This window comes from Vulpes lagopus, chromosome 18 (assembly GCF_018345385.1).
Source record: "Vulpes lagopus strain Blue_001 chromosome 18, ASM1834538v1, whole genome shotgun sequence".
In the NCBI taxonomy this organism is placed as follows: Eukaryota; Metazoa; Chordata; class Mammalia; order Carnivora; family Canidae; genus Vulpes; species Vulpes lagopus.
In genome coordinates this window covers 29,734,919-29,754,443 of record NC_054841.1, presented here as the reverse complement: position 1 = coordinate 29,754,443, position 19,525 = coordinate 29,734,919, and the positions used below count along the sequence as shown (strand labels likewise).

Here is a 19,525-nt window from a genome sequence, read left to right as displayed (position 1 = left end):
AAGGTTTCTTTTTTAGCAACCAAATAATGAGTTTCTCATGTTAAAGAACACATGCAGGCAAGGCTGGTGATGGTAACATAATAGCATTGTCGTTGTTTTTCTAGGTTTCTTCAGCATTTTGCCATCAGCAGCATTAGTCGGGAACCAGTAATGAGAACCCATCTCCCTGTTTTGCTGCAGCAAGCTGAAATCAACCCTACTCACCAAGTAGAAAATGACAAGGTACAGCAGCTCAGCAAATATGCTGGGAATTCACAGGAAGATAATCCTAATAGGCTGCCCTTGGATCTTCTTTGTCAGTTAACAAAAAGAGCTCCGGTGGAATCCCTTTTGTAAGACTCTCCACCTCTAGGATATTGGTAGAATAATACACATGAAACCTGCTCTATACAATGAGTATGTACAGGCGTCTGCAGTGTCCCCAGCCAAGCCCCTCAGCAGCCATAAAAGCCTGGCACCCCTGGCTGTGTCTCCCCTGGCTTCTCCATGTCTTTCAAATTCTTGCTCAGTGCTCTCATGCCGTCAGCTCTTTCTGTTTGTGACAAGGACTTACCTGGCAGTAGGTGACACACTGAAGTTAATAAGACGAGGAAGGGCCTTATTAGTTGGCCTTGCTGGCATCACTAGAGTAAGGTGATACTTCATAAACATTGTCTTCCCAAGAGTGGATTTTAATCCGCTCCCATCTCACATGCCTCTTCTCCTTACCCCTCCCACCATTTCTTCAGAATCAGATGTCATAAGATGCTCAGAGAGGGCATTTATTTATATGCAAACCTAGAAGACAGCTGCAAAATATAATAGGAACACTGGGGTACCTGGGTGGCTGAGTGGTTGAGCGTCTGCTTTTGGCTCAGGTCATGATCCTGGGATCCAGGGATCAAGTCCCGCACCAGGTTCCCTGCAGGGAGCCTGCTTTCCCCTCTGCCTATGTCTCTCCCTCTCTGTGTGTGAATCAATGAATTCACACATGAATCAATAAATAAAATCTTTAAAAAGAGAGATAATAGGATCACTAAGCGTGTAGAAGCCTTGATTTTCCCTTAGGCAAGAGTTTAAAAATGAAAACGTCTCCCAGTTGTATTTTATTAAAAGGGTGCTATAGAACTGATCTGAAAGTAAGGTATCTGGTCTAAGCACAGGTGCTGTGATTTGAGAGGCAGGAGCCTGGGTGCCGAGGAATAGGAACCAAGGTAAGGAGGAGATAAAGAAAAAGTTTCAGGGATCCCTGGGTGGCCCAGCGGTTTAGTGCCTGCCTTCGGCCCAGGGTGTGATCCTGGAGACCCAGGATCGAGTCCAACGTCGGGCTCCCTCCATGGAGCCTGCTTCTCCCTCTGCCTGTGTCTCTGCCTCTCTCTGTGTGTGTCTGACATGAATAAATAAATAAAATCTCCTCTGTACTGAGGTGACTAGCTCAAGTGATGAGTGCCACCAAGCTGAGCTTTAGTCTGAGTTATCTGTGACCTGGCCTGTTCCTGGTGAGTCTTTTATATTGTGAAAGAAAACACATGCTTTGTCCTTTATGCCAATACCATTCAGGGATTGCAGGGTTCCTTCCCTCCCCTCCTCAACCCCTGTCAATACCATTCAGGAATTGCACAGTCCAATCTGCTCCTCTTCTGCTAGTCATGACTCAAGAGTGCTTCCTACACTCTGTTTCCTTAGGACAGATTGGGCAGCCAGATGGAAATATCCCCATGCCACTCCTCTCCTTCACTGAGCTTACTTACCACACCAGTTTAGCCTGTGGCATTTTGTCTCAGACCTCCTTTCTGCCTAATGTTTTCTGTTGTATTTTAACTGATCTAGTCAAACCTGCTCTGTGGAAATTGCATTAGTAACACTACATTGTATATGGTGTTTGCTATTCTAAGTACTTTACATATATTAACTCATTTAATCATCACACCCACCTTGCAAGATAGGTTCTGTTATTAGCCCAAGGTCACATAGCTAGGAGAATACTGGTGCTGAGGTTCAGACCCAGGGAACCTGGCCTGAAATCAATCTCAATTCTCTTAACTTTTCATACAATGCCATCTCACAGTTGAATGAAAAACCCACATAACTTTTCTTTTTGTAGGTAATTATCAGCATTGTAACTGGCCTCCCAGGCTGTCATGCTAGTGAGCTCTGTGCTTTTCTGGTCACTCTGCATAAGGAATATGGCAGGTTAGTATGGCTGCTGCCTTTGCTTTGGGGAAAGGGATTCTTTGCCCGGGCCTCATAGGGACTGGGAAACCTTCAACATGTACTGGCTTTTGTTGTGATTGGTGTCAGCATAGTAGCCATCCATCCATTTAACATATTTGTGCAGAGCACTTCCTGTATGTCAGGCACTGTTCTAAGCGTGGATGACAAATGAAACAAATGGACTAGAAAGTCTCTGCCCTTGTGGAGCTTACATTCTAGTTTGGGAATACTATTAACCAGATAAGGAAAGTTGTATATTAGCTAGTGCAAAGTGCTATGGAGAAAACAAAGCAGAAAAGAGAGTAGAGGGAGTGCCGAGCTGGGGGAGGGATTCCAGTTTTAAATTGGGGGCTCAGGGAACATCTCACTGAGAAGGGGACATTTGAGCAGAAGCCTGAGGAAGGGCAGCCCCGGTGGCTCAGGTTTGGCACCACCTTCCACCCAGGGCCTGATCCTGGAGACCTGGGATCGAGTCGGGCTCGATCGACTCGGGCTCCCTGCATGGAGCCTGCTTCTCCCTCTGCCTGTGTCTCTGCCTCTCTCTCTGTGTGTCTGACATGAATAAATAAATAAAATCTTAAAAAAAAAAAAAAAAAAAGAAGAAGCCTGAGGAAATGAGTGAACCTTTGGAAATCTGGAGACGAGCACCGTAGAGCACTTTGCCAGCACAGGCAAAAGCCTGAGAGTGTGCCTAGTCAGCAGGGCAGTTCAGGACCAGGGTGATTAGAACTTGGGAGCTGCTGGTGGATGTGATCTGTCCCTGACCACAAGGGGACTGCGTCAATTCCAGTGTAGCTAGGACATGTCAGCTTAGGGGAAATTGGGGAAATCATTTCATCCATCACTTTCATATGGCCAGCAGATTATTAAACAACCCTGGCTAACTGAACAGACATTTATTTATTTAGTTAGTTAGTTTTAATTTATTCATGAGAGACACAGAGAGAGGCAGAGACACAGGCAGAGGGAGAAGCAGGCTCCATGCAGGGAGCCCGACGTGGGACTCGACCCTGGGTCTCCAGGATCACGCCCCTGGCTGAAGGTGGCACCAAACCGCTGAGCCACCCGGGCTGCCCTGAACAGACATTTAATATCTAGTCAGTCTATCTTGAAGTAAGGCATCCTGCAGGAGGCTGTAAAAGAATGGAGAAGGTGGAAATCACCTAGAAGTTTGAGAGTTCAGAGAAATTTGGGAGGCTGGACAGGTTTTAGATGCTAGGGAAATATTGGGCCTTATCTAAATACTAAGTAGCTAGCCAATTCCTCCCTCATATCCATTGCTTTTGTTGTAGAAATAATCTGAATTCTTCATCCTTCTCACTTCTTAGCAAGAGTTTTACTGAGCACCAGACTGAAACCATTTTACTGGATAGTCCTTCTGGAAATGACTGCCTGGTCAGGGGTCTTTCTCCACTCCAAAGTCTGATTAATGGTCATGTGCTTAACCCCTGTGGCAAGGCATTTCCTATCAAAAGTTCCAGTGATAGTGGTTTCAAGATAATGGAGCTCCCCAGCCAGTGCTCTCCACCTTTTTCTGTGGTGCTAGGATTGCTTTCTCCTGTGCAGGGTTACTGGGCAGAATGTCTGTAGGACTTCTGGTCACATTTGTATCTACTGGCTGAGCCTGTGGGGCCAGGCCATCAGGTGGCCCCCACACTGAGATTATACTTGCCATTTCCAGGTGGATGGTATACCGCCAAATCATGGACAGCTCCGAATGTTTTCATGCTGCCCACTTTCAGAGATACCTTGCCAGTGTCCTGGAGGCCCAGCAGAACCGCTCTGCCCGCCAGTCAGCCTACATCCGCAAGAAGACCCGACTGCTAGTGATATTACAAGGGTGAGTACTAAAAGTCTTCTGCGGACAGTGGGGTGTGATGATGACCTTGCCATTACTGTTATTTGTACACAGCTAGCCTGGGGCATAGAACAACCTCTACATGTTCATGATCAGGGTCTGCACCACCCAGAAAGACCTTAAACAAGTAAAGACTCTGGTTACTGTCTTGTGGCCCAGAGTGACTGCTATAGCTTGCACAGAAGTTTTAAGTTTGGTTTCAGGGCATCTGGGTGGCTCAGTCAGTTAAGTATCTAACTCTTGATTTTATCTCAGGTCATGATTTCAGGGCTATGAGATCAAGCTCCACATCAGGCTCCACACTGGACATGGAGCTTGCTTAAGATTCTCTCTCTCCCTTTCTCTCAACCTTCCCCCTCCTCTAAAAAATTAAATTAAATTAAAATTAAGTTTGGTTTCAGTATTATGGTATCCCCAGAAGGTAGAGAATTAGAGAAGAGATTTTCAGGGCAAGATTTTTTGATAATTCTCATAACAACAGTAAACCCTAAGCCTCTTCCTTTGCCATCTGTTTTAGTACTTCCTCATGTGGAGTTGCAGAGACAGTCCCCACACTCTGCAGTCTTGAGCCCCACCATCCCCAGGATGGCTGGTCCAGAAAGGTTTCTTGGGACCATCAGTGGGGAGCATAAATAGTCCAGCTGGGCAGTGGGGGGGCTCCCTGTGAGGACAGGTTTGACAGAGTGAGTACTACTACTTTAGGGACCCTGCTGCAAGGAGCTTACCTTGATCTATTCTAAGGCCTTCCAGGGAGGAGCCCCGTGCAGGCCCACCACTTACCAGACCCAGAGGAGAACATGCCAGGTCAGGAAAACACAGGCTATGGCCTTCACAATGGCTAGTAATACAGAAGCTTTTGGCAGTTCTCACAAAGTTCTTTTATGCTATGCTGTGTTTTTTGTGCTTAGAATTACTATTTGCAATTGGCTAATTGTTTCCAGTAAAGAGTAGGCCCAGATCCAAAGCCCTTTTGAGTCTCCTGGGTGGATGGTGAGAAGTGGAGAAAAGCCAGGCTGATGGTCCTGAGGCCACAGGTGGGCAGGACTGTGTACCCACCAGGCCATCGTTTCTCTCTTTCAGTCCTTGGGCTTCCTTTCTCAGATCTTTTGCCCTGCTTATGGTCCAAGGTCATGGAAGCCACAGAGCAAGAGTCAAGGCTTGAAACCACTTGTGTATGTATTGTCATTTTTAAAGTAGGCTCCATGCCCAGCTTAGAGCCCAACACTGGGCTTGAACTCAAACCCTGAGATCAAGACCTGGGCTGAAATCAAGAGTCAAATGTTCAACCGACTGAGCCACCCAGGCGCCCCAAAACCACTTGTTTTCTTCTGGTTTTCCACTGCTTCTAATGGTCAAAGGAATGGATCGGCCCCTGCTAGAGTTGAGTCATTAGGGATGTGGACCTAGAATCAAATTCAGCAGTTTGACATTGTATAGCTGAGAGCATTGCCATCTTGTGTCACTTGAGAGAGCATCATTGACTCCTTGTCTCTGACAATACTCATCTGCAAGTGTCAGATGCCTTGGCTGCTCTAGATTGCAGTGACAATGTGTGGCTAGCCCCATCTTGTACTCAGACCCAGCCTTGCCCAGTTGCAGTTCCAGGATGCTAGGGGACCTTATACTTCCTGAAGGACTCAAGTGGAAATATCAGCTAAATGCTATGGCTCTCGCTAAGACTCCTTTTACAGGCTGGGCCCATTCTCTTGAGGCTCAGCAGGGAGCTTGTGGCAACCTCCTTTTTGCATCTCTTTGGAGATAGACCTTTAAGCCCAGTATTCAGAGGTTGCCGGTGAAGGGAGACTCCGGAGGCTTCTCCAGTTAAGAACTGTATTTCCTAAATGTGACTTTTATCTTCATTTATAGGATTCTTGGGGGAATGCTATCGTATAGGGCAGAGTTTTCTTTTGCCCCCAGAGTGTCCTGGTTCTGTTTGGCTTTCTGTAGCTGTAGCGGTTGAGCTTTAACATCCAGTAGAGTTGTTTTTAAAATTAATCTATTTTGAAATGATAAAATTTTAGAAATAGAGGACATATTGGTGGTTGCCCAGAGTTAGGGATGGGAATGGGAGGCAGGAGGCATGGTTATAAAAGCAGCACAAGGGATCCTAGTGGTGTTTGAACTGTTCAGTGTCTTGACTGTGGTAGTAGATGTGGATATAGGAACCTATACAGGTGACAAAATTATCTAGAATTTATGTGCAGGCATGCACACACAAAAAAAAACCTGAAGAAATCTGGATTTTTAAAAATTAACTCTAAGGAATTTAAGGGATTGTATTTCTTTATACTCCAGGATGTTGTAAAATCATTCTTTAAATTATTTAAAACATTTAAAAACAAAGTCTCTCTCAAAACAAAAATTGAATTAATCTAAAACACATGCCCAAATTGTAGGCTTAGGTTGCAAACATAAAACAGAGGCCAAAGGACACCTGAATAGGATATCTGTTGTTTAAAAAGAAAGAAAGTTAAAGTCCTCCTGGGGTTTTGTTTTTGTTTTTGTTTTGCTTTTATTTTTAATAGAGAACTGACAAGAAAGAGGCAAACATGAAAAGCCAGGGTTTTTTTGCCTTCATCATGCATTTGAGACAGTTCAGACACAAGTGATCAAGTACAAGCTCTGGTAGCTGGAGCAATGTGCTTCCTTCTATAGTGAGGGCTGTTTCCTCCTGTTTGGAGGCCCGGGCCAGGATGATTATAGGGCAAGGGCTAGGGAGGGAGAAAGGGCCTAGCAGCCTCCCTCTCTTAGCAAGTATAGTGAATGACCCTGAGAGCCTCTTCTCTTGCCACAGCAGTTCCTGGTTGCAGTGCCCAGGTGCATCACCTACATACGCTGGTCTCACCAAAGACTTGGGGGCCTATTTTCTCTCCCATCCTTTTCCATTAAATAGAATGCTCTGAAAACCCAGGAATTTTCTAGCCACTCTGTCTAAAGAATAACCCGTGGTATTAAAATGACCAAAATCTGCAGGACTGGTAAATCTTTCAGTTCTTTTCTTCCCTAAGAAATGAGTCTCTAGGCTCATACCAAACATAGAAAATGAGAAGCTTCCAAAATTTATTTTTAGAAGAGGGGGAAGGCTAATGTTTAGGAGCAAGGCTGGGGCACTTAGCCAGGATAGTTAAATCTGGTAACGTGACCACAAAGAGTTTGGGGCAGTATAGACATCATTCAGTCCTGCCTAACAAGTGTGCATAAGGCCTGGCAGTGCAAGCAGTGCGGGGGCTCTACTGAATCCAGGCCCAATGAGACACTGCACAACCGAGAAAAGGAACCCCATGTTGCGATACACACCATGCCTAGGCAGGGAGAGAAACCAGGGAGCAGAGAGCTCATTCTAACAGCTCCCTGGGTGGCCCAGCAGTTTAGCACCTGCCTTTGGCCCAGGGTGCGATCCTGGAGTCCCGGGATCGAGTCCTGCGATGGGCTCCCAGCATGGAGCCTGCTTCTCCCTCTGCCTGTGTCTCTGCCTCTCTGTCTCTCCCTGCCCCCTCTCTCTATCTCTAAATAAAATCTTAAAAAATAATAATAATAACAGCTCTCTGGCTGCTGGGCCCTCATGGGGGGGCTCTAGAAGCAGGCACACCCTATTCTTGATTGAAGCACTGCTAGTTGATCAGGACTGGGGCAGACCTGGGGGTTGGGATGTGAATATTGTAGACTGGGGGAAAGCCAAGTACCATTTTGCAGATGAGTTATTTATAGGAACTCAGGAAATGGTTCAGGCAGGCTATACCTATCCCCCCAGCCACCACCACTAGCTTCCCAAGGGCCCAGGGTAGGACCCAGGCCCATATGATCAGCAAGGCTGCCTTCAGATTTGCCTTCCGTCCATAGGAACAGACCTTTTTAGTGATAGGCTAGATCAGTTGGGAAAATGTGCTCTACAAGGAAAAGAGTGGAGGCCCCTTCTTGGAGTGGCCATGGGTCTATCCAGGATTGAATATCCAGTTCATTCATCTGTCCTGCTTAGGCACCACAGATAATACCATTCAACAACCACTTTACATTATTACTGCAGAGACAGATTATGAACACATGAATGAGAAAATACAGTGTATGTAGCTGATGTTCAGTGCTATAGCAAAGGATTGGGGTGGGAGCAGGTTGTGCAGAAGGAGGGTTGCTATATCACATAGGCTATAGGAAGTCAAAGGATACCTCTCTCATAAGATGCCATTTGAGCAGAGACCTGAAGGAAGCAAGGGAGCAAGCCTGGCAGACATTTGAGGAAAAGAGCATCATAGGAGAGGGGACAGAGAGTTCCAGGGAGGAAGTATGCCTGGTATGTTCAGGGAAGAGCCAGGAGGTCACAGTGGGTAGATTCAGGTAAGGGAAGGAATAGTAGGAGGAGAAACTCCTTGCGGTTTGGGAATCAGATCATGGACAGCTGTGGGGGCTGTTGTAAAGGCTTTAAAAGCTTTGATGCTGAGTGGGATGGAAGCCACTCACTCAGTGGCTTAGCACAGTGGGATTAGCACAATCTCTCTGGCTTCTCTGTTAAAAACAGGTTGGGCAGGGGCAGGAACAGAAGCCAATGAGGCCAGTGAGGAGGCTGTGGGGTGATCTGTACAAGAAATGATAACCGTTTGGATCCAGTAGTGGAGAATGTGAGCAGCAATCTCATTCTAGTTATATTTTTGAAAATTGAGAAAAAATTAATAAGTCAGTGATGACTCCAAAGTTTTTGGTCTAGCAGCTGAAAGAATGAGTCCCCTCTGCTGAGAAGGACAAGGCATTGGGAGGAACAGGCATGGGGAAATTGTATCATGAACATGTTAAGTTCTAAGAAAAAAAAATTTTTTTTAAGATTTTATTTATTCATGAGACACAGAGAGAGAATCAGAGACATAGGCAGAGGGAGAAGCAGGCTCCCTGTGGGGAACCCAATGTGGGACTCCATCCCAGAACCAGGGTCATGCCCTGAGCCGCAGGCAGACGCTCAACCACTGAGCCACCCAAGAGTCCCCTAACTAAAAATATTAAATTGGCTCTGGAAGTCTGGAATTCGGAGGAAGTTCCAGGCAGGAAATACAAATGCAGGTAGAGTGGGGCACCTGGATGCCTGAGTGTTGAGCATCTGCCTTTGGCTCAGGTCGTGATCCCAGGGTCCTGGGATTGAGTCCCACATCATTGACTCCCCTCGGGGAGCCTGCTTCTCCCTCTGCCTATGTCTCTGACTCTATGTGTCTCTGGTGAATAAATAAATAAAATCTTAAAAAAAAAATGCAGGTAGGGTTTGACATGTGTCTGCTGACCTACAGGAGTGTATCATGGTCCCCATTTTTCTCTTGTCTGCATGTCCTATGAGGTAGAGAGAAAAAGATATTAAAGGAAATAAGCCAACAGAGGAGCTCCTAAATTGATTGGAAAACAGGCCTAAGGACACCACGTCCCATCCTTAGAGCACCAGGGTCATCTACAGGCTTCTCTTTATTCCTGGAAGTGGTGGGGGATTTTTCCACTTAATTTTTGCAGAGTTAGGAGTGCTAATGAAGTTTGAGAATGCAAGAACATTGTAGAATGCAGGGAAGGGCTCTAAATCATTAAGTGGTTGACCCCAAGAAACCCAGTCACAGGCTCCTCCTTATAGTTTTCCTTCCATGCTTGCCCAATTAGCCCCTCAGCATTCTGCAGTCACAGTCAATAAACCAATCTTATTCTTTTTCCTCCCAGCTACACAGATGTCATTGATGTCGTCCAGGCCCTGCAGACCCATCCAGACTCCATCGTCAAGTCCTCCTTCATCATTGGTGCCATCACAGTGTGCGTGGAGCCCCTGAGCTGCTACATGGAACACAGGTACAAACTTTGGATCCTCTACAGCCCACAGGATGTGGTGGGTTTAAGTGTACAGAAAGTGATTTTCTTCCACCCACCAGAAGGAGACACATCTTTATGTGTGTTTGTCTTTTGGAACGTGTTAGTCTACCTATGTACAATGAATACTCAGTTGTTTGATTAGTGCTAGGTTCTCAGAAGACACCTATAGACCAAAGCCTCTCACCACTTTTCTTTGTGCACTGAAAAGTTGTCCATCTAGGCAGTGGGACTTGAAAGAACTCCCAGAAAGAAAGAATGTTCATGACCACCTTTTCTTTCCCTCTTTACTACAGGGGGTATGCTTTGTTTCCCATGGTACTCAGAGTATCTCAGATAATTTTTCCTGTGGTGAAGCTTTTTTTTTTTTTTTTTTTTCTCAGATTTATTTGTTTATTAGAGAGAGAGCAAGAGAGAGCATGAGCAGATGGAAGGGCAGAGGGAGAGGGGGAGAGAGAGAATCTTTTTTTTTTTTTTTTTTTGAGAGAGAGAATCTTAAGATGACTTTCTGCTGAGGGGGGAGCCCACACAGGGCTTGATCCCACAACCCATGAGATCACGACCTGAGTTGAAATCAAGAGTTGGCTATTCAGCTGACTGAGCCATCCAGATACCCCTATGGTTAAGCCATCTTAAAGTTGTCTTACATCAGTTAATGACATTCATTCTCACTGCTAATAGGTGAGCATCTGCCTCTTGGTTTCAGCTCAGGTCATGATCTCAGAGTAATGAGATCCAGCCCTGTATTGGGCTCTGCACTCAGTGAGGTGTCTGCTTGAAAGATTCTCTCCCTTTGCTCCTTACCACACTCGCATGCATGTGCTCTCTCTCTCAAATAAATAAATAAATCTTTAAAAAAAAAAAAAGAAAGAAAGAAAACTGGGCAATAATATACCCATAATCTAACTAACTCAGCATAGCTATTATCATTTTTGTGAATTCCTTGCCTTTTTTCTCCGCATTTTTTTACAGTTGTATACATATAATTTTATATCTTCCTTCTTAGATTAACATAAACATATTCAGCAACTTAACATATGTATGTTCTAGTATCACTGTGGTAATTGCATTTTGATTAATTATGTAATTATATGTGTGGATGTACATGCTTGTCTTAACAGTTTCCCTGCTGTTAGGCACATAGGTTGTCTCCAACTTTTTGGTATTATAAATAATGCTGTGGGAACATCTTTATCCATATAAATTTCAGATAATTTTCTTAGGAAAGGTTCTTCAAAGAGATACTAATTAATGATAAGATCAGTTTTATAACTTTATTCACATATGAAAAATTGCTTTTTGAGTGTGTTTCACAGTTTACACTTCCCCATTGGTGTCTAGAAATATCTTTTTCATCATCAGAGCACTCCTTACTGGAGAGAGGTTCAAGCACTACATTGTCCCTTCACAGAGCTATTTCACTTCCTATCCCTTTAGCCCAGTGGAATATATCCAAGGTCTGTAATCATGTGGTCTTTCTGGCTAGTGCATATTACTGGTATCTCCTAGGAACTGATTGATCTACCCTTCAACCTTCCTCTGAAAGAGCTCCCTTTCTATTTGAGTCCCAAGGTGATATCTTTAGATTTCTCATATAAATTACACTAGAGGTCATTTCTCTTACCTCCTAGACTGATTGCAAGAAACATCTTCACCATTTCTCTTCTCTTTAGCTGTGACTTAGGTTCTGCTCTCCCATAAAAAAGCCAAGGTGGTGGGATGCCTGGATGGCTCAGCAGTTGAGCATCTGCCTTTGGCTCAGGGTGTGATCCCAGTTCGGTGATCGAGTCCCACATCGGGATCCCTGTAGGGAGCCTACTTCTCCCTCTGCCTGTATCTCTGCCTCTCTCTCTCTCTCTCTCATGAATAAATAAATAAAATCTTCAAAAAAAAAAAAAGCAGCCAAGGTGGTCTATTTTCCTTCTGTCTTAGGTTAGGTTATTGTAGTGAATGTTGAGCATCAGCACTATACTTTGAACTGCCATATTGACTGTTATATGCCACTCTTTCTACCAGTCATATTTCTTTCCAAGTTTTTATTTAAAGATGAACTAAAGGGCACATGGTTGACTCAGAGGAGCATGCACCTCTTGATCTCAGGGTTATGAATTCAAGCCTCACATTAGGTGTAGAGATTACTTAAAAATAGAATCTTCTAAAAAAAAAAAACACGAATTAAAACAGAAAGATGTTTAATGTGTAACTAAATACTAACATTTTTAAAAGGTAGGAAAAGATAGTAATAAGCAAACAACAGATGGTGGTTAATAAAAAAAAAATAGGGACACTTGGGTGGCTCAGTGGTTGAGCTTCTGCCTTTGGCTCAGGTTATGATCTCAGGATCCTGGGATTGAGTCCCACATCAGGCTCCCCACAGGGAGCCTGCTTCTCCCTCTGCCTGTGTCTCTTCCTCTCTATCTTTGTCTCTCATGAGTAAATAAATAAAAATTTTAAAAATACAAAATAATAAAAAAAATTAAGGAGAAGAGGAGTTAACAGGGTAGGTGGGAAGAGCTCAAGAGATATAAAAGGTCTGGGGAAATGGGATCTTCTTAAGGTGATGTGATGTTCTAAAATTGAATTGTGGTGATAGTTGCACAATTCTGTAAATTTACTTTTTATAAACCATTGAAATATACACATTAAAATGAGTAAATTTGGGGATCCCTGGGTGGCGCAGCGGTTTGGCGCCTGCCTTTGGCCCAGGGCGCGATCCTGGAGACCTGGGATCGAATCCCACGTCGGGCTCCCGGTGCATGGAGCCTGCTTCTCCCTCTGCCTGTGTCTCTGCCTCTCTCTCTATCTCTCTGTGACTATCATAAATAAATTAAAAAATTTAAAAAAAAATAAAATAAAATGAGTAAATTTTATGATATGCAAGTTATACCTGAATAAAATGAAATGATTGGGGAGACAGAAGAGTTTAGCTAGCAGAAGCAGGTGGAAAATGCACTGCTAGAGCCCTAGAAAGAAAACAAAGATAGTGGAACACCTGGGTGGCTCAGTGGTTGAGCATCTGCCTTCACCTCAGGGCATGATCTTGAGGTCCTAGGATTGAGTCCCACATCAGAAGCCCACTTCTCCCTCTACCTATGTCTCTACCTCTCTCTGTGTGGGTCTCTCATGAATAAAGATAGAAAATCTTAAAAAACAAAAAAAACTACTATGGCAATGAAAATCTCAAAGCAGTGAGAAGTAGAATAGACACTGCAAAAACTTAAGTCTGTGTCAGAGAGCCTCAAGCTTGAGAAAAATAACAAAATGAAGAGGAAAAATCAGCAAAGAAATGAAGATCATTAGAGAAAAGAGAGGGACTATAAAATATAGACTTAGCTTTTGTGATGCAGATACCCATTTCTGTTTAATGTTTATGAAATGTTGAATAATGAGTGTGCCAACATATGAGGAATAAGGGTCCTTAAGGGAATTCTAATGAAGAAATAAATGAGAGATATATAAAAGGACTGAAGATGAGCATATAATCTAAGTATAGAAATAAGGCTATATCATGTATAAATTAGAGTCATGGGATATAAAAATATAAGTAACAAAATCATGGGTGTTAGGAATATGAGTATACTAATTTCCTTGTTTTTTTCATATTGGAGACCAAAAGTATTGAGTCAGTAAGAGTTACTGATTTGCTCATTTTTTTATAAATTAATGAGAAATTTCCAAATTTACCTTTGAACTCCTTCCAGAAAATAATTTACGGTAGTAGCTTACTAATGACCTGTTGGAAAATTAATGATTAGTCCCTGTCCATGGGCTATGGGGCTGTTATATTCCATGTGCAAGAGATTCATATGAAGTAGAATAAGAGAACTGTGGTACCCATGGCCAGTATTAACCATAAAATTTTTTTTAATCTTTTTTTACATGGCCATCTGTGGAAATTTAAAGTATGGCCACAGGGCAGCCCTGGTGGTGCAGCGGTTTAGCGCTGCCTGTAGCCGGGTGTGATCCTGGAGACCTGGGATCGAGTCCATGTCACGCTTCCTGTGTGGAGCCTGCTTCTCCCTCTGCCTGTGTCTCTGCCCCTCTCTCCCTCTGTCTCTATGAATAATAAAATCTTTAAAAAAATAAAAAATAAAAAAATAAAGTATGGCCACAGCAAAAACATCCCCTTCCATCAAGAGTTGAAGAGTTTTGTTTTTCTTTTTTTAAGATTTTTAATTTAGGGCAGCCCCAGTGGCACAGCGGTTTAGCGCCGCCTGCAGTCCAGGGCGTGATCCTGGAGACCGTGGATCAAGTCCCGCGTCAGGCTCCCTGCGTGGAGCCTGCTTCTCCCTCTGCCTGTGTCTCTGCCTCTCTCTCTGTGTGTCTCTATGAATAAATAAATAAAATCTTTAAAAAAAAGATTTTTTATTTATTCATGAGAGCCACAAAAAAAAGAATTTTAATTTATTTATTCATGAGAGCCACAGATTGAGAGAGACAGAGACACAGGCAGAGGGAGAAGCAGGCTCCACGCAGGGAGCCTGACGTGGGACTCGATCGCAGGACTCCAGGATCACGCCCTGGGCGGAAGGCAGGCACTAAATTACTGAGCCACCCAGGGATTCCCCGAAGAGTTGAAGAGTTTAATCTACTTTTTATACTTTGAATTTGGGCTTGGGCATATGAGTTGCTTTGAACAGTGGGACATCAAAAAGCAAGAAATAAGCAAAGGCTTAAAAAGCATTTACACATTTGGGTTTGCCCTGTCTTGCCTCTAAGAGCTGAGACCACCATGTAAAGAAGCCTGGGCTAGGCTGATAGAGGGTGAGAGATCATGTGGAGAAATAGGCCTAGCCATCCATTCCTCCCATCTGAGCCGAGGCCCCAGTTGGTTATGCGTGAGACCATCTTAGACCATCAACCCCAGCTGAGCTGTCCAAGCCAAAACAACTGCCCATTTAATCCACAGAATCATGAGGAACGAATACATTGTCATTATTTGAAGCCACTTTAGTTTTGGGGTTATTACATAGCAACAGTGTAGGAAAATAGGTGCATACAGTGTTGATAGAAATATAAAATGATACAATCTATTTGAAGACAAAGTTGACCATTCCATTGCTGGAATTTTGTATGATTATATTTATACAAATGTTCAAAAATGTGTGTGTGTGTGTGTGTGTGTGTAGGGGAGTTTGTTTCAGATGGAATTCTTAATTCCCATCAGTAGAGCCTACTCCAGTATGTTTTAATGGAAAGGGATTTACCAAAGGACATTATAGCTTGCAGAGTCTCCAGGACAGCCAGGCTATATTGGCTAGGCAGCCAGGGAGCAATGCTCAAACCTCTTAGGGCTGCCCTGGTAAGGGGAATACCCAGCCACTTCCTTCATGAGAAAGTGGGGTCTGCTTATTCATCCTCTTAATCACCTTGCCCACTGCCGTTGGGAGTCTTGTAATAATCTGGTTAGTGGAACATAGGTTATGTGCTTACACTACACTGCAAGAAAGGCTGGAAAAGTAGTTTTGTGTTGTTTACAAAAGAAATGGACTTCCTAAGTTCAAGCCTAGGAAAGTTGTTTAGAAATACTGACCAGGCTGAAACATGACAGATGTGCTCTGCAATATTCAAAACAGCACCGTTTATAATATCAGAGCGCCTGGCTGGCTCAGTTGATAGAGCATGTGACTCTTGATCTTGGGGTTGTGAGTTCAAGCCCACATTGGGTGTAGAGATTACTTAAAAAATAAAAATCTTTACTAAAAAAATCCCACTGTTTAGGGGTGCCTGGGTGTCTTAGTTGAATGTGCAACTCTTGATTTCAACTCAGGTCATGATCTCAGAGTTGAGATCAAGCCCTGCATTAGGTTCTGCACTCAGCATAGAGTCTGCTTGTCCCTTTCACTCCGCTCCTCCTCCCACTCACACTCTCTCTAAAATAAATAAATAAATAAAATCTTTTAAAAAATACTTTTATGTCACAGAACTGGAGATAATCCAAATGCTCATTAGTAACAAATTGGTTAAATTTGGGGATAGTCATATAATGAAATACTATGCAGGCATTAAAAAAAAATCAAGTAGAGGGGATCCCTGGGTGGCTCAGCAGTTTAGCACCTGCTTTCAGCCCAGGGCATGATCTTGGAGTCCTGGGATCGAGTCCCACATCGGGCTCCCTACATGGAGCCTGCTTCTCCCTCTGCCTGTGTCTGCGCCTCTTTCTCTCTCCCTCCCTCTCTCTCTCTCTCTCTCTCTCTCATGAATAAATAAATAAATAAAATCTTTCTAAAAAATAAATAAAAATTTAAAATCAAATAGATTTTTATGTACTAATGCATAACAATGTCCACAATATTTTGTGAAGTGAGGAAAGTAAATTGTCAAAATAATATGTATTTTTTTAACGTTTATTTGTATGCACAAAGGAACAATCTAAGGGGATACATACCAAACTGTTAGTGGTTCCTTCTGGGAAATGGCCACTTTCTTGGAGGCAGGTTCTGGATAATGAGTAAACCATTTAATATTTCGTAGTATGTATTTTGCTTTTTAAAATAACTTTATTGACCACAACTTGTTCAGAGGAGATTGTTTAAGCCTGTCATCAGAACATGTGAGCTATAGTGAGATATTCCCGTAGATCTACTCGAGAACCTAGGATTTTTGTAGAATCCCAGGAAACTTTTTTTCCATTCGTGAGTTTGAAAAAGCTGAATGTCTTTTACATACATTTTAAGTCATAAGTGATTTTGTACAAGTGAATGAAAACACTGTGCCCACCAATCCATTGATACTTTGGCAGCAATCTCAGAAGTTGTTTATGTTGATTTGCTAGAAGGAGACACAGAGTGCCATGCTAGATTTAAAACTCCTGAAGATGCTCAAGCAGTAATAAATGCATGTACAGAAATTAAAAAGAAATACTGCTGGAAACTGGAGATCCTTTCTGGTGACCATGAACAGAGATATTGGCAGAAGATTTTGGTAGATAGGCAAGCCAAACTTAATCAGCCTCGTGAAAAGAAAAGAGGCACTGAGAAGTTAATCACCAAAGCTGAAAAGATAAGACTTGCGAAGACTCAACAAGCAAGTAAACATATTAGATTTTCTGAATATGATTGAAAAACAATTTTGCTTCACCTCTTAAGATTTCACTGGTTACTTGAACTTTTCTTAGGAAATACATTTTATTTTATAGTAATAAATAATGTTTTTCTGAAACCTATGTTAATAAGAAGAAATACTTTTGTTCCTTGTAAGACTTTCTTGAGACAAGTACATGTATACCACAGCTTTTCATTAAACATTCTATTTGCTGAAATTATCTTACACAAATCAACCCCAAAGTGATTTAGTAAATGTTTTCAACATTATCATTAATTTTGTTGTTTTTATATTACAAAAACAATATTTGCAAAAATAATACTATATAGTAGAAAAAAATGTTTGACATTGGATTCACTGTACTTATTTTGTAATTTGCTCTTGCTTTTCAAATGTCTAGGATATCTTTTCATGTTGATTTATACAGAGACATATGTGTGATATTTCATTCTGTTTCTTGCACTTTGCTTACCTGAGCTTCCACTAAATGGGCCATATGAACTGTTCCTAATTAAAATGTTAAACTTTAAAAGTAAAAAAATAAATAAATAAAAAAATAAAATAACTTTATTGAAATGTAACTCACATACCATAAAATTTACCCTTTAAAGTATATAATTCAGGGGCTCAGTTGGTTAAGCATCTGACTCTTGATTTTGGCTCAGTTCATAACTCAGGGTCTTGAGATCAAGCCCTGTGGTGAGCCCCACATTGATCTCTGCCTTGAGTGTGGAGCTTGCTTAAGATTCTCTCTCTCCCACTGTACCTCCCCGCAACCCTGCTCTTGCTATGTCTCTATCTTAAAAAAAAAAGTATACAATTCAGTCACTCCCCATTTCTTCTTCCTCCCAACCCCTGGCAGCTATTATTAGTCTATTTTCTGTGAATTTGCTTATTCTGGACATTTCATACAAATGTAATCATGTAACATGCAATGTTTTGTGTCTGGCTTTTTTCACTTAGCAAAATGTTTTCAGGGTGCATCCATGTTTTAGCATGTGAGTAACTTCATTCCTTTTAATGGCCAAATAATATTCCATTGTTGGGATATACTATATCCTATTTTTTTTCTTTCTTTTTTAAGATTTTATTTATTCATGAGACACACACACACAGAGAGAGAGAGAGAGAGAGAGAGAGAGGCAGAGACATAGTCAGGGAGAAATAGGCTCCATGCAGGGAACCCAACGCGGGACTCAATCCTGGGCCTCCAGGATCAGGCCCTGGGCCAAAGGCAGCGCTAAACCGCTGAGCCACCCACGCTGCCCTACCACATCTTATTTATTCACTCATCAGTTGATGGACATTTTGGGGCTATTATAAATAATGCTGCTAGAAAAGAAAATAATAATGCTGCTAGAAATATTTGTGTACAAGTTTTCATATGGTCATGTTTTCTATTCTCTTGGGTACCTAGAAGTAGAATTGCTGGGTCATGTGGTAACTGTACTTTTAACTTTGAGGAACTGCTGTTATCCAAAGCCACTATACCAGTTTTTTTTTCACTGCAGTGCATGAGGATTCCAAGTTTCTCCACATCCTCACCAATACTTTTTGTTTTCTGTCTGTTTTGTGTAGAGTAGTATATCCTTGCAGTTTTGCTTTTCATTTCCGTAATACTAATGATATTAAGCATCTTTTCATTTGCTTATCAGCCATTTTTATGTGGTTTTTTTATAGAAAAGTCTATTAAATCCTTTGCCCATTTTTAAATTGGGTTGTCTCTTTTTTTTTCTTTTTCTTTTTTTTTTTTTTAAGTAATCTCTATACCTACCATGAGGCTTGAATTTACAGCCCCAAGGTCAAGTATCACATGCTCTACCAACTGAGTTTGCCATGTGCCTGAGTTGTCTTTTTTTGAGTTGCAAAAGTGCTTCCTATATTCTGAATCCAAGTCCTTTATCAGATATTTGGTTTGCAAAAATTCTCTCCCATGGTTATCGTTTTACTTTCTAGATAGTATCCTCTACATCACAAAAGTTGTCAATTTTAATGAAGTCAAATTTATTTTTTTCTTTCATTGTTTGTGCTTATGGTATTATATCTAAGAAAGTACTGCCTAATCCAAAGTCACAAAGATTGGGACACCTGGGTGGCTCAGCAGTTGAGCATCTGCCTTTGGCTCAGGGCGTGATTCTGGAGTCCCGGTATTGAGTCCCACGTAGGGTTCCCTGCGAGGAGTCTGCTTCTCCCTCTGCCTGTGTTTCTGCCTCTCTCTCTATGTCTGTCATGAATAAATAAATATATATATTTTTTAAGTCACAAAGATTTATCCCAATGTTTTCTCCTAAGCATTTTAGAGTTTTAGCTCTTATATTTAGACCTGTGTTCCATCTTGAGTTAATTTTTACATGTAGTGTGAAATAGGTGCCCAGATTCATTATTTCAGACGTTGATATCCAGTTGTTCTCACACCATTTGTTGGAAAGACTTCTTTCCCCACTGAATTATCTTGGTATTTTTGTCAAAAACCAGTTGACTGTAAATGCGAAGGCTTATTTTTTGGTCTCTCAGTTATATTCCACTGACAGACCTGTCTGTCCTGCTAGTATCTCATTGTTTTGATTATTGTAGCTTTGTAATAAATTGGAAAATTGAGAAGTGAGA

The 19,525-nt window shown here is 42.2% G+C and overlaps 1 protein-coding gene across 2 annotated transcripts in view; it reads left to right on the top strand.

Moving 5' to 3' along the window:
• Nucleotides 1-19,525, top strand: part of DNAAF9 (dynein axonemal assembly factor 9) — a 155,646-nt gene that overhangs the window by 108,147 nt on the left and 27,974 nt on the right. For both annotated transcript variants that reach the window (XM_041732306.1, XM_041732304.1), the window contains exons 25-28: nucleotides 105-222; nucleotides 2,084-2,172; nucleotides 3,875-4,033; nucleotides 9,731-9,856. In XM_041732306.1, coding sequence (XP_041588240.1) covers nucleotides 105-222; nucleotides 2,084-2,172; nucleotides 3,875-4,033; nucleotides 9,731-9,856 — 492 coding nt within the window. The remainder of the gene's footprint in view (nucleotides 1-104; nucleotides 223-2,083; nucleotides 2,173-3,874; nucleotides 4,034-9,730; nucleotides 9,857-19,525) is intronic.